At 37.5% G+C, this 13,970-nt stretch overlaps 1 protein-coding gene across 15 annotated transcripts in view; it reads right to left on the bottom strand.

Moving 5' to 3' along the window:
- Positions 1–13,970, bottom strand: part of WDFY3 (WD repeat and FYVE domain containing 3) — a 351,860-nt gene that overhangs the window by 69,822 nt on the left and 268,068 nt on the right. For all 15 annotated transcript variants that reach the window (XM_064285618.1, XM_064285625.1, XM_064285619.1 and 12 more), the window contains 4 exons: positions 12,985–13,164; positions 9,423–9,656; positions 3,213–3,312; positions 837–997 (listed from right to left, as the gene is read on the bottom strand). In XM_064285618.1, the coding sequence (XP_064141688.1) occupies positions 837–997; positions 3,213–3,312; positions 9,423–9,656; positions 12,985–13,164 (675 nt within the window). The remainder of the gene's footprint in view (positions 1–836; positions 998–3,212; positions 3,313–9,422; positions 9,657–12,984; positions 13,165–13,970) is intronic.

The raw sequence follows: 13,970 nt of genomic DNA, 5'->3' as shown, positions 1-13,970 counted from the left end.
TCATCCTCTCACTTAATAATTTCTCTCTTTGGCTTAAATACAAATTTCTCTCAAAAATTCTTAGGTGACTTAAGAAAACTCTATGAACCACATGCTAATAAAACATTGGAGCCCTGGATGCGCAGTGGTTAAGAGCTTGGCTGCTAACAAAAAGGGCAGCAGTTTGAATCCACCAGCCACTCCTTGGAAACCCTATGGTGCAGTTCCATTCTGTCCTACCAGGTTGCTATAAGTTGGAATCAACTTGACGGCAATGTTTTTTTTTTTAACCAGTATTTTCTATTTTCTACGTTAAGAGCTAGATAAGGATTAATAACTTATGCCAAACCAGGCCAATATTCCTTAGTCAAAAGTATCACAAACACACACTAAAATAATATGGTCAAAGGAACAAGAACAAGAATGGACTTTACAAAGCTGAAACTTGTAAGACCAGAATAGTCCTTTAATATCTACTGTTCATGCTCTGTAAGCCTTTACACACTGACACGTTATACTGCAAAAACCTATCAAATGGGAAGTAACTTGAGGTATTCAAACCCAAAGGAAGGGAATCTCGCTATCTGGGTAGTAAAGAGCAATAACCAGAAGTAAGAGGACATGACCAGAGCTTGAGAGAAACAGGCAAGTTTACAAGTGGCACACTGGCACCAGGCTACTGGTAAGGGTCAGGGAGGTTAAAAGGCTCTATTTTTTAATTCACGTTTAATAAGCTCAGCTTTATATTAAATGTTAACACTCATTAGTTACACTTATTTCCAACAATTTTGACACGATAGGCAATGTTTTTCATAAGGAAAACACGTACTCTACAACCAAGAGTGACAACAAATTACCTGTGCGATTAGTTGAATTATAAAATCTATAAGAAGTTTAGATTCTTTGTTGAACATGCCTTGCCAAAGCTTGTCCACCACACGTTGTGTGAAATAAAACACATTGTTCACCAATACCTGGTAGCTTCCTCCACTGGTAATAGGCAGAGATGCATCTTCCCCTAAATTCCAGTAGGAAAAAAATGTCTAAGAAAATTGGTATCTACCAGCATAAGACCAGATTCTCAAGTAAATGAGGCTAAGGACAAGGGAGTACATCCATTACCTTTAGGAATATGACCACTAGTTCTTATGAACTACTTTAAGAAAATAATGTTCACAGCCAGAAACCATGATAAATACTGGAAGAAATAATTTCTGCAGGATAAAAATATGTTATGGATTGAGACTAACTGTAAAGCCACTACCTTAAGACAGTCTATGATAAACAAACAGTACTTCAACTTAAACTCTCAGTGAGAGAGGATCTCTGTTTGAGAGAATAATTCAGTTTGTTACCTGTAAATTGATCCTGTGTAACTAACAAAGGGCAAAACAAACATTCAAACAAAATTATTTTTGAGTATACCTTTAATAGCAATGAAGTAATACAGGCAGAAGAGCTTCAGAAAAAATTGTCAAAAATAAAGCATAGTCAGTAGTGGTGGAACCCGAGGGGTGCCTTTAGGCCTCTCCACAGCGCTCATTACCTTATTAACTATTTTCTTTTTTTTATTGTACTTTAGATGAGGGTTTACAGAACAAACTAGTTTCTCATTAAACAGTCAGTACACACATTGTTCTATGACATTAGTTAACAACCCCACAACGTGTCAGCACTCTCCCTTCTCAACCTTGGGTTCCCTATTACCAGCTTTCCTGTTAATCTCCTGCCTTCTAGTCCTTGCCCCAGGGCTGGTGTGCCCCTTTAGTCTCGTTTTGTTTTATGGGCCTGTCCAATCTTTCGCTGAAGGATGAACCTCAGGAGTGACCTCAGTACTGAGCTAGAAGGGTGTCTGGGGGCCATCCTCTCAGAGTTTCTCCAGTCTCTGTCAGGCCAGCAAGTCTGATCTTTCTTTTTGAGTTAGAATTTTGTTCTACATTTTTCTCCAGCTGTGTCCAGAACCCTCTATTGTGACCCATGTCAGAGCAGTCAGTGGTGGTAGCTGGAGTTGTACTGGACTCAGTCTTATTAGCACTATTTTTTAAAAGCCACCCTAATGTCCTCATGTCCTCAGTGTGCTGCTATGCACATATCACTTCCAGACCAATCCCCAGCCCCTCCTCCTAACGAAAACCCCCTGCAAATTCTGGATTCTCCACTGAATGTGATTATTATTGTTATTTCTACCTAACTCTAAACTACCCCATTTAGTAAAAGTTTTCATTTTGGATCTTTATATAGTAGGACTGATCTCAATGGATAAAAACAACTGTAAAAGTTTGACTTAACACCCTGCCTTGAGTGTGCACAGCTGCATGCTAAGACAATACTAAAATTTCCTGGCAAATACATTTCAGAATAAAGTGATAATTTAATAGCACACAGGTTCCATGAGTAATATTATCACCAGGAACTCAGATAGCAAATATACTAAACCACTGGCTTTTCTTTTTCCTTTAAATTCCATCTTTGTCTTACATATAAATGCTGGTGCCAATGTAAAGACATCAGGGTTGTATCTTTACAGACACACAGGAAAAATATTATGTTCATGTGATTTGATTGCATGTCCTAGAAGCTGCCCTTGAGGATGCTATGTACTTAACTATGACCCAACAATTCTACTCCTAGGTATACACACAACAAAAATAAATAAATACATATATGTGCTCCTTGTGAACAACAATGTTTGTAACAGCTTTATTCTCAATAGTCTCACACTGGAAACTACCAAATGTCCATCAACAGTAAAATGGATATGTTTATATATTCACAGGATAGAGCAATATACAGCAATGAAAATAAACAGACTTCCACTATGTGCAGTACCATGGACAAATCTCACAAATGTGTTGCTGAGCGTAAAACGCTAGGCCCAAAAGAACATCAAAAGTTAATTTAAAATGTATCAGATACTCATAAAAAGACAACCTGGTTAAGGAATAGTTTTTAAAACATGTTTTTCTTTTCTTGCCTTCCTCCTGCCATCCATGAGTACATAAATATGTGTTAAATCCACACGGTAAGTACTTCATTCTGTTAAATCTTTATTCTAGATTCAAAGGAAAGAGCTGGGTAGGCCTTTTCCTCATTATGGAAAAAATACCAGTAAGATGGGAAAATGCACAGAAAAGATGGGAAGAGATGTTAAAAGGAGATATACATGGGGTTTAGAGAGAGAAGGAGAGTGATCATAGCCACTTTTCGAAAATAAAAATAAAACACAGAATTACCCAATAACACATCAGCTGCAAGTAAATGGTCCATCACGCTATCCAAAATGTAGGTCTGAAATTCTTTCTGCTGAGTTCTTGTAGATCTTTCAGGGGAAGCCTAATCAATACAATTCAGAATTAGCAACAGAACCAACCAAAGGACTAAATCGTAGTTACATTACCAAATGTATCAAATAGATAAAAGAAATCTTACTTAAATAATCAAATATGACATGAGGAATGCTACATAGGCTTATAATCTTTCTCTTATTTTTCTGACCATAAGGTTAAAAAAATTTTTGCAAGCAAGGGTGAAACATCTTCCTTTGAATTCGTTCCTCCAGTACTATTCTAAACATTATTAGGTATTTAATAAATATTGAATAATCTATTATTACATCTCACTTCTAAGAAAGATCTGGTGGTTTACAATAAGACAGATAAAATAAATCAAAAACTCATTAAAACAAATGTAAATGTTCAAGATTCTAATAAGCGGGTGAGTCAAGGTGGGGAGGGAAATATAACAAAAGAACTAAACACGAATTAGCTCTGAGCTTCCTAGGTTCCTAGGAAGAAGAAGAAGAAGAAGAAAAAAAGAAATACAGATTACAAAACTTTTACTATCTATAAAAGGAAGCAAACTAGACAGTTAGAAGGGACGTGTTTTTTCCAAAATTGTTAAGTGGAACGTTCTCTGTGAGTTTTTATAAGAACAGCAAACAATCTTCTATGTGGTGTCACCAATAATAGTTTTACAAAACCTAAGGATGATTTTAAAAATGATCTGAAGTAAAAGCTTGAGGTACAAAGTTAAACTGCAGTCCTCTGACAGCATTTCTACCGGCATTTAGACTAATAAAATCCAGGTATGTACCTTCCAAGTATGTAACTTGAAAGCACAGGGAACAGAGGGAGATGTAAGGCAGGACGGCCCTTCTGTCATCCTTCTGAAACGCCAGTAGTGTTAGCCAGGATTTTGATAAAAGTTGGATACCATACTATTCGACAAATTGACATAAAGTTGTTTTTTAAAAAGAGATCTGTATGTTTGAGATACAGGTGTACTGTTGATTCTTCACAAGTTAAACTGAAGAACCTACTTATTCTTACATGGAAAGGGTACAGGACTGTTTATGGCCATGTTACAAAAGTGGGCTTAGCAACACTGTTGTTTTATGCATTTACAATGAAACTCCGCTCCATTTAAAAAAGTCATTTCATTTTATTATTATGATGCCCAAAGTAGTACTGATAAAGGTTTCAAAGGCCATTAAAATCCAGTTCTCCATCGAGATCAAACATATTAACCTAAGGATTCAAAAACCAACAGCTAAACCAAAGTTGTAATGAATGTTTTTCTTTCTTTTGCATCATATTTGTTTTGTTTTAAAATGGCAATATGAGTCAAATAACAGATAAAGGAATAGTAATACTTAGGAGTTTGGTTTGGGATCAGAGTAAATCTGGGAAAAAGTGAAGCACACCTCATGTTGTTTTTAATTGCATAGATTATTATTTGATTACTATTATTATTTATCTACATAGATGAAACAGATTAATATAATGGTCGGAGAAGAGCTGTGACCAAGGCCTGCAAATTCCTCAGGCTGATAGTAAATTGAGATTACCATTCCAAAGAATTGAAGAGAAAGTGACAACTTTAAAGGGATAGGACTACGAGGATTCCTCGTAATTACGTAAGAGACCATTTTATCAAATAGCTCAAGGAATCAGAAGAATTTACTAAGGAGCAAGGTTCTCCTCTTCTGAAGTCAGCAGTATTCTTTCAGTATCATATTACACTCAAAGAGGCTAATGGGGTAAATAATTATGTGGAGGATTTAGCAAGTCTTAACTAGACAAAGTGTTAGGAGCCTGCTAAACAGAGTAACACATGATTATCAAATAAAGAGAAGTAGCTTGCTCATTCAACAATATTTATTTTTACTTAACTAAAAAAGAAAAAAATTCTTTCTTAGTCCAGCAGGATTTCAGGAAGACTTAGTCATCAATTGGTATTTACCTATTTACCGGTAATCCTCTAATTCCCCTCAATGAAGCTGCTACATGAGTAATCAAGACCCAGAATCTACACTTGCTATCAGTCCTCACTGGCTAGTTCAAATGTTCCTGCTGAGATTTAAAGTACCCTAACTTTTAAAGGACTTAAGATTTTGTGAATGCATTCATGAGCGGTTATCTCTGAGGTGTTTTTTAAAAAACAATTCATTGAACTACTTTATATACGTCTTATTTAATCCTCAAAACATCCTCGTGAGGCAGACACTATCATTCCCATTTTATAGATAAGATAATCAAGTTTTAGAGAGGATAAGTCAGATTGGTCAAGTCACAACTAGGACTCAAACTTCAGTTTCTTTGATGCCAAAGCCCACAACCTCTCCTGCTATATCATATTTTCCCTGCCCTACTAAAATCTCCATGTTGAAGCTAATAAGTGCAACAAACAAGTGCAAACTCGGTAGAATTCAGGACACAACTCTTTATCAATCTTTTGGATAACCATGAGCTACCCACAGTCCATCAGAATGCATTCAGTGCAGAACCAAGATGTGCTGAGACTAGGGAATGCTCTGGCCTCTGGCTGTCAGATCTGTTTCCCTGGTAAAAACAGCCAGTCAATATCATCAGTCTTCAAAGACCTACTCTCCTTTTAGAGGCCTGGGAACACAATACCACACAGAATCTTTGGGCCCACACACAGGCTAGATGGCCCTTAGGAGTTTGCTGCCCAAGGGTGACAGAACCATAGCTCTGTGAGGAAGGCCTTCTGTATTCAGTTCTGTTCCTATAATGGGTCAGAAGTCTTTACAGAAGTGGATTTTGAGCTTATTAGTTTTGACTGCTGTTTTCCCCTCGACTGGTTTCGCCTTCCGGAGTTATTTTTTGGCCTTCTCTTTGCCCACTTTTGCTAGTTTTTTGCCTGTTTGCTTTCTCAGTCACTCAGGGTGGGTTTCATTCTGATGTATGACAATGGGGGCGGGGGGCAGTCTTTTAAAAAGATGGTTGGAACAGAGGGTAGTGAACACCTCAGACCACAGAAAGTTGCTTATGGTATCAGTCCCCCTAATTTCATCATCTTTACTTTTAGGTAATGTGCTCTCCTGTACTTTCTTTCCGCTGCTACTGTGGTTGTCATGGGCAGCAAATCCATTTAGCCCTCCACAGGAAGCCTGGTGGTGAGCAGAGGACACTGAGGGATGGGAGCTGGGAAAAGTCACCAGACACCTTTTATATAAGCAAACCCAAAAAACCCCAAACTCACTGCCATCTAGTCGATTTCAATTCATAGTGACCTGTAGGACAGAGGCTATAAATCTTATGGAAGCAGACCATCATGTTTTTCTCCCATGGAGCACCTGATGGATTCGAAATACTGACATTTTGGTTAGCAGCAAGTGCTCTTAAACACTGCACCACCTGGGCGCCATATAATCAAACATAGGGTACTTAATCCATTTTTTGAGTATGTCTTACATGTCAGGCACTGTGTCATGAATTTTAAATGCCTTATCTTATTTAATCCTCACAATAATATCTAGAGATAGGTTCTACTTTTAAATCATTTTACGGATGGGTAAACTGTCAGGGGTGAAGAGATCTGAACTTGGTCAAGGTCACAGTTATACCCTGCACATTATTTCATTCCTCAAAATAGTTTTCGCTAGGTGATCTACATATATTTAACCCTTACAATAATCTCGAAAAGGTAGTAACAGGTATCGCCCCCGGGCTCCAGGGAATGAATTTAGCTCAGGGAAGTCAGAATTTCTCACTCTAAAACCAATGCTCTTTCTATTACTCTGCCTGTCTCCCTTGTATTTGACCTTGGTATCACATTCAAGCCAGTCTGTATGAACGGGAATCTTTTCTTTTTATAGACTGCTAATAAGAATAATCTCACATGTTCTTTTGTGCATATAATCAAATAAGTGCATACTCTCATCATAAAATTCTAACAATCATAAGACTGATAACCTGGTTCAGGTTCATCAACTAAAAATCAGCTGATTCAAGTGCCCTCCTTCATGCAGGTAAATGGGAAATATCCAGGATATTTCTTTTCTTAAATTTCTTCAAGGATAAAGATTTCATAATCATGTATTGGTATTTTATTTTTTAACCACAGGAAGATACAGTGAGCAACACATATTTTTATTAACATTTTTTGTATATGTATTCTGAATACCTTTAGTATCAGATATGAAGTTCCCCAAAGTAATTAAAATTTTTTCAAACAAATTTGTATCTGTTTTAATAGGTGGTATCTTTCTGTTCTGGAATCACCAGAGATATGGTTAACAGCTAAATGATTTAAAAATACTTACAGAACACACTAAGACACTGTGCTGAATGTGAGGGATAAAAGGATATATGAAACTTGGTGTCTACCTTAAGGCCTTTATAGTCTATCTGGAAGCTATAATCCTGATACTTTCTGCCTCTCTCTGAACTATAAATCTCCCATCCCCAACTTTCAAGTACAATCAGGCATGATTTCATTCTACGGGCAAATCAGTGTCCACAATTACTTAGAACTTTACCTTAAGGTTAATACATGTTATATCAAACTCTCCCTATTAAAAAAATACGGGAAACCAAAATAAAAGATAACTATCATTTACCCATGGTTAATCAGGTATTAAAACTGGTAAAAATTTGAAAATGCCATCATTGGAGATAGCCATTCATTGCTTATTTTCCACATTTATGTACTTTATTTTGTTTGCTCAGGCTTTCTTGCACACATCTCTTCGGAACTTCATTCTGCTGCTTTCTGATTACTGTTTTATTTTTCAAAGTATGCTACAAATTCTTACACTATGTACTAAGGTAAATTCTTACCCTATGTACAGACTCTTACTTTAAGTACCCTAGGTACTCTGTACTATGGACATCTCCCTACTTGGCAGCTTCTTAAAAGTTTCCAGTTCTACAAGGCATGTCTTTTATTCTACCACATAGATTACTGATGGAGCTGAGTATTTTTGTGCCAACATCAAGCATTGTGGTCATGGTTAAAATGCTTAGCATCATCGGTAACTTAAATCACATTAGTGATTTCTATTAACTGCAAAGTGAGATATGTTCACATGAATAAGATAAATCTGCTATGGTTTTAAGGCTGCAATTAAAAAGTTAGCTGTATTAGCCACTAGAGGGAGCAGAGAAAGCTCAGGTTCAGTTGTAGAGCTGCTGGGAGCAGATAGCAAGCTCCTCAGAGAAAAAAGTAGGGAACCTTACTCAGTCTTCTACACAGACTAAATCTTTCATAAAAACTGTTATTTTCAGAGCTCCCAGCTCATAACTGCTTGACACTTGTTTATATGAACTGGTCAAAAGAGCATGAATGCACAGGCACTAAGAATATATTAAATTTCCTCCCCGTGATCTTTTATTTCCTTTTGAGATTTTTCTAGGTGAACATTCTTATGATTTTCATGGATGGCCAACTTCTAGAGGCAGCAGTGAAGGAATTTAAGCTTTAAAGTCATTCTTATTCTCTGATGCACGAGCTGACTCATATCACTGATCAGGAGAATGGGGAGACAACCTAGGAGTTTGTTGCCCTGGGAGAAATTCAATTAACAGCATACTGGACACCTAATAAGTGCAACACCCTATGCGTTAATCTGCAGAATAGAATAAAGCAATAAGCTACAGTCTGTACCTGGCTATGATACGTAAGAGGGACTGAAGTTGGGAATTAAAATGATATGAAGACCAAGCCACTGTAAATGCCTAGGGGAAGGGCCCATGGCCCATGGCCCATGGCCCAAACCCAGCCTGCTGCCTGTTTTTTTTAGATCAAGTTTTATTGGAACACAGCCATGCTTATTCATTTAGGTATTGTCTAAGGCTGTTTTCTACCTACAATGGTAGATTTGAACAGTTGTGACAGAGGCTGTATGACTCGCAAAGCCTAAAATATTTACTACCTGGTCCTTTACAGAAAAAAGTTTGCTGACACTGGACTAGGGAAAGGGTGATAAAGGACTGAATTAGGGAAACGCTTGAGAAATGGAAGGAAAACAAACAAATTTATAAGGTCTATATAAAAACTTTCTACAGCACATTATATGATGTGCTTATACAACTCAGAATACAAAATCTGTAAAGCATTCAGCATAGAACTTATTTGGTTACTCATGTTCTAATTATAAAGCAGTGCAAAGAGATGTAAATGCATTTCCTTGTCTTTACCTCTAACAAGAGATCAATTAGTGGCGTTTGCTTGCTGGCTGGGGTAAGACAGAGATTGTCTATTATTAAAACCCGCATGAAGTCAAAAACAAACTTTTTAGCTGGGTGATTGGTCAGATATGTCTTTGTGCCCACATTGCAGTACTCTGATTGGCTTCTGTTCATTCCTGTGTCTGCTACAAAGGCTTTAAACTCTTCAGCTGGAGATCCCACTTCATCATCAAGATCAGTCACCTAGTAAAATCAAGTAGAAAAATATGCCAGTCACATTAGATTTTTATCTGGTATTTTTACTTCGGTCTTTCTTAAAAACAAAACTGCAGCAGCAACAACAGTATTTAACTTATACGTTTACCTTCTGTTAAGTCACTTGACCCATTATTTCACTCCACTTTATTTGACTCTTGATTCAAGGTAGTCATGTGGCACTGAACGTTATGGTTACTTAACACACGCTCTTTCTAATGTAAACTACCGATCCACCACTAATAATGTATCTACTTTATGTTGAATTATATTTTATTGTGGATAAGTGCAGTAAAAATAAATGAGTAAAACGATAATCTATGTTTGCATATTTGAAATTTGCCTACCAAGAGACTAGATATGTCATAATATTTGAGATGAAGATCTGGTATAATGGTGGTTGTTGTCAGGTGCTGTCCAGTCAGTTCTGACTCATAACGACAAAACATAGTGACATAGTGACAAAACACTGTCTGGTCCTGCCCCATCCTCACAATTGTTGTTATGCTTGAGCCCACTGTTGCAGCCACTATGTCAATCCATCTTGAGGGTCTTCCTCTTCTTCACTGACCCTCTACTTTACCAGCCATGATGTCCTTCTCCAGGTACTGATTCCTCCTGATAGCATATTCGAAGTATGTGAGAGGCAGTCTTGCCATCCTTGCCTCTAAGAAGCATCCTGGTTGTACTTCTTCCAAGACAGGTTTGTTCACTTTTTTGGCAGTCCATGGTATATTCAATATTTTTCGCCATCACCATAATTCATAGGCATTAATTCTTCTTTGGTTTTCCTTATTCATCATCCAGCTTTTGCAGGCATATGAGGCAACTGAAAACATCATGGCTTGGATCAGGCGTACCTTAGACTTCAAGGTGACATCTTTGCTTTTCAACACTTTAAAGAGGTCTTTTGCACAGATTTGCCCAATGCAATGCATTATTTTATTTCTTGACTGCTGCTTCTACGGGTGTTGATTGTGGATCCAAGTAAAATGAAATCCTTGACAACTTCGATCTTTTCTTGGTTTATCACGATGTGGCTTATTGGTCCAGTTGTGAGGATTTTTGTTTTTTTAATCTTGAGGTGTAATCCATACTGAAGGCTGTGGTCTTTGATTTTCATCAGGGAGTGCTTCAAGTCCTCCTCACTTTCAGCAAGCAAGGTTGTGTCATCTGTATAACACAGGTTGTTAATGAATCTTCCTCCAATCCTGATGCCCCATTCTTCTTCATATAGTTCAGCTTCTCAGATTATTTGCTCAACATACAGATTGAGTAAGTATGGTAAAAGGATACAACCCTGACACACACCTTTTCTGACTCTAAACCACACAGTATCCCCTTATTCTGTTCGAACAACTGCCTCTTGGTCTATGTACAGGTTCCTCAAAAGCAAAATTAAGTGTTCTGGAATTCCCATTCTTCCCCAGTGTTATCTGTAATTTGTTATGAACCACACGGTTGAATGGCTTTGCATAGTCAATAAAACATGGGTAAACATCTTTCTGGTATTCTCTGCTTTCAGCCAGGGTCCATCTGACATCAGCAATGATATCCACCCTGGTTCCATGTCCTCTTCTGAATCCAGCTTCAATTCTGGCAGTTCCCTGTCTAGACACTGCTGCAGCCACTTTTGAATAATCTTCAGCAAAATTTTACTTGCGTGTGATATTAATGATATTGTTCAATTATTTTCATATTCGCTTGGATCACCTTTCATGGGAACAGGCATAAACATGGATCTCTTCCAGTCGGTTGGCCAGGTACCTGCCCTCCAAATTTCTTGGCATAGACAAGTGAGCACTTCCAGTGCTGTGTCCGTTTTTTGAAATATCTCCCTTGGTATCCTGTAAATTCCTGGAGCCTTGTTTTTTGCCAATGCCTTTAGTGCAGCTTGGATTTCTTCCTTCAGTACCACTGCTTCCTGATCATATGCTACCTCCTGAAATGGTTGAACACCCACCAGCTCTTTTTGGTATAACAACTCCGTGTATTCCTTGTGTCTACTTTGATGCTTTCTGCATTGTTTATATTTTCTCTGTAGGATCCTTCACTATTGCAACTCAAGGCTTGAATTTTTTCTTCAGTTCTTTCAGTTTGAGAAATGCTGAGCATGTTCTTCCCTTTTGGTTTTCTATCTCCAGGTCTGTGCACATGTCATTATAACACTTTACTTTGTCTTCTCGAGCCTCCATTTGAAATCTTCTGTTCAGCTCTTTTGCTTCATCATTTGTTCCATTTGCTTTAGCTTACTTAACGTTCAAGAGCAAGTTTCAGAGGCTCTTCTAACACCCATTTTGGTCTTTTCTTTCTTGGTAGTTAGTACTTAGGGGCTGATTGTTTTTTTCAGGTAGATAAAAATAAATAAATAAACAAGATGAAACAAAGTAACAACAAAATTAGTGCCAATTTTGAGCCAAGAGAGACAGAAAGACTAGAAGATAGATGGTAAGATGTTGAAAAAGATCTAAGAAAGAGACATTATTAAAAGGTCAGTTTTAACCAAAAAAAATGTGGATTTTAAAGTTATAAATAAGCTGGGGTATTATGATCATGAGCTATACTTATCCTTCTCCTAAAAAGCACCATAATTTTAGGATGAGATTTCACCTTTATACAATAATAAAAATTAGTATGAAGAAGGTAATTTATTCCAGGCTTCTACAGTTAAGTGGTAGAAATAGGAAGAAATGTCAAGAAATTCTGAAACACTATGGAGGACTACGGAGGAATAACTGTACAAAAGAAGTACATATACAATATCTGATTATAGTCTAGTAATATTCTATCGCATTAGCACAAAATAAAAACAAAAGCTAAACAAAATAAGGAAAGTAAAAGTTGAACACAAGAAAGGGCAAACATATACTCTATTTTTTGATAAAGACAACCCTGCAATTCACCTGTAAAGATTAAATCCAGCAAATGTCTATTTCCAGAGATAAATAAACTAGAAATAAATTTGTTCTGATCAGAGTTCTGTTACCTGAAAAGAATGTTTTGCAACCACACAGCTGTCATCACATAAAATGAGAAGGGATCAACAACTGCTTGGGGAGGGAAATTACTGACAAGGGACTTACAAGAATATGGCAAATGAGAAGAGGAAGTAGAGTTCACTGTTATTCTAGCGGAAAGGAGAAGGGAAGTGTGGGGAGCTAGACACACCGGACAATGATGTAAGAGGTTGTGTACAAAGTTATGAAAGACTAGAACTTGGTCAGAAGCTTAAAAGATTGAGGAAAAAAAAAAAAGTCTGCTAACCATTGGAACAGACTAATTCCAGTTTTGACACATTTTCCTCCCCCTTTCCTACCATCTCTGAGTAAGGGCGAATGTTGAAGGGGAAGACTGTGGCTGCTAATGCACACAGGAAGTCAGGGCTCATCCACATGGAGGCCAGGTCTGGAACGTTGTGATACAAGTATCTAAAGAACTGCATCAGGGTCACAGGATATTCCCGGAGCCAAGATCCCTCTTCTTCTGATTGCCAAGGCTGTCACAGGGAGGAGAAATGAAACACGACGTTAGAGAATCCAGCACTGCTGAAAATTATTTTAAAAATCTATTACTATTTTCCTAAACTTGGATATATTTATGGTTCAGGACTCTTAAATCACACACAAGAGAGGAAGCACACACGCAAGCACACAAGCAAACCAATTTAGAAATTAGTTAACACAAAAACAATTGCCCTAGAAACTGACCAGATGTTTGCCTACTCATGGGAGGACTCACAGCTCAGCTGACTGGAGTCACTTTCTATGATTCATCATTATCAGCAGAGGATTGTTGGTGCCCAAAGCTGTTGCTTTACCATCAAAGTTGGCCCATTCTCCGTCATGCCAGAGAGTTAAGAGTAAGATCAAAAGATGGGGAGGTTGTTTCACCCTTCTGAGTCTCAGTTTGTAACGTGTAAAATGGTGAGACTAATACTTTTAACGATTATGCCATACAACAACGATGATAATGAAAAAAAGTAACAAAAAATGAATATATTTGGACAATGCCTTTCTTCTGGTACCTGCCCACAGAAAAAACTAAACCAAGCACCTTGCCATCCAGTCAATTCTGACTCACAACGACCCCATGAGTTACAGAGCAGAACTGTTCCACAGGGTTTTCTTGGCTGTAATCTTTACCGAAGCAGATCACCAGGTCTTTTTTTTGTGGCACCACTTAAAAAAAAAAAATCACCAACCTTTTGGTTAGTAGCCAAGTGCAAACTGTTTGCACCAAATAGACCTCAACAAAAAATGAATACATGTGAACAATGCCTATCTTCTGGTATCTGCCTGAAGA

This window comes from Loxodonta africana, chromosome 5 (genome assembly GCF_030014295.1).
Source record: "Loxodonta africana isolate mLoxAfr1 chromosome 5, mLoxAfr1.hap2, whole genome shotgun sequence".
Classification (NCBI taxonomy): domain Eukaryota; kingdom Metazoa; phylum Chordata; class Mammalia; order Proboscidea; family Elephantidae; genus Loxodonta; species Loxodonta africana.
This window is presented reverse-complemented; position numbering and strand designations above follow the sequence as displayed.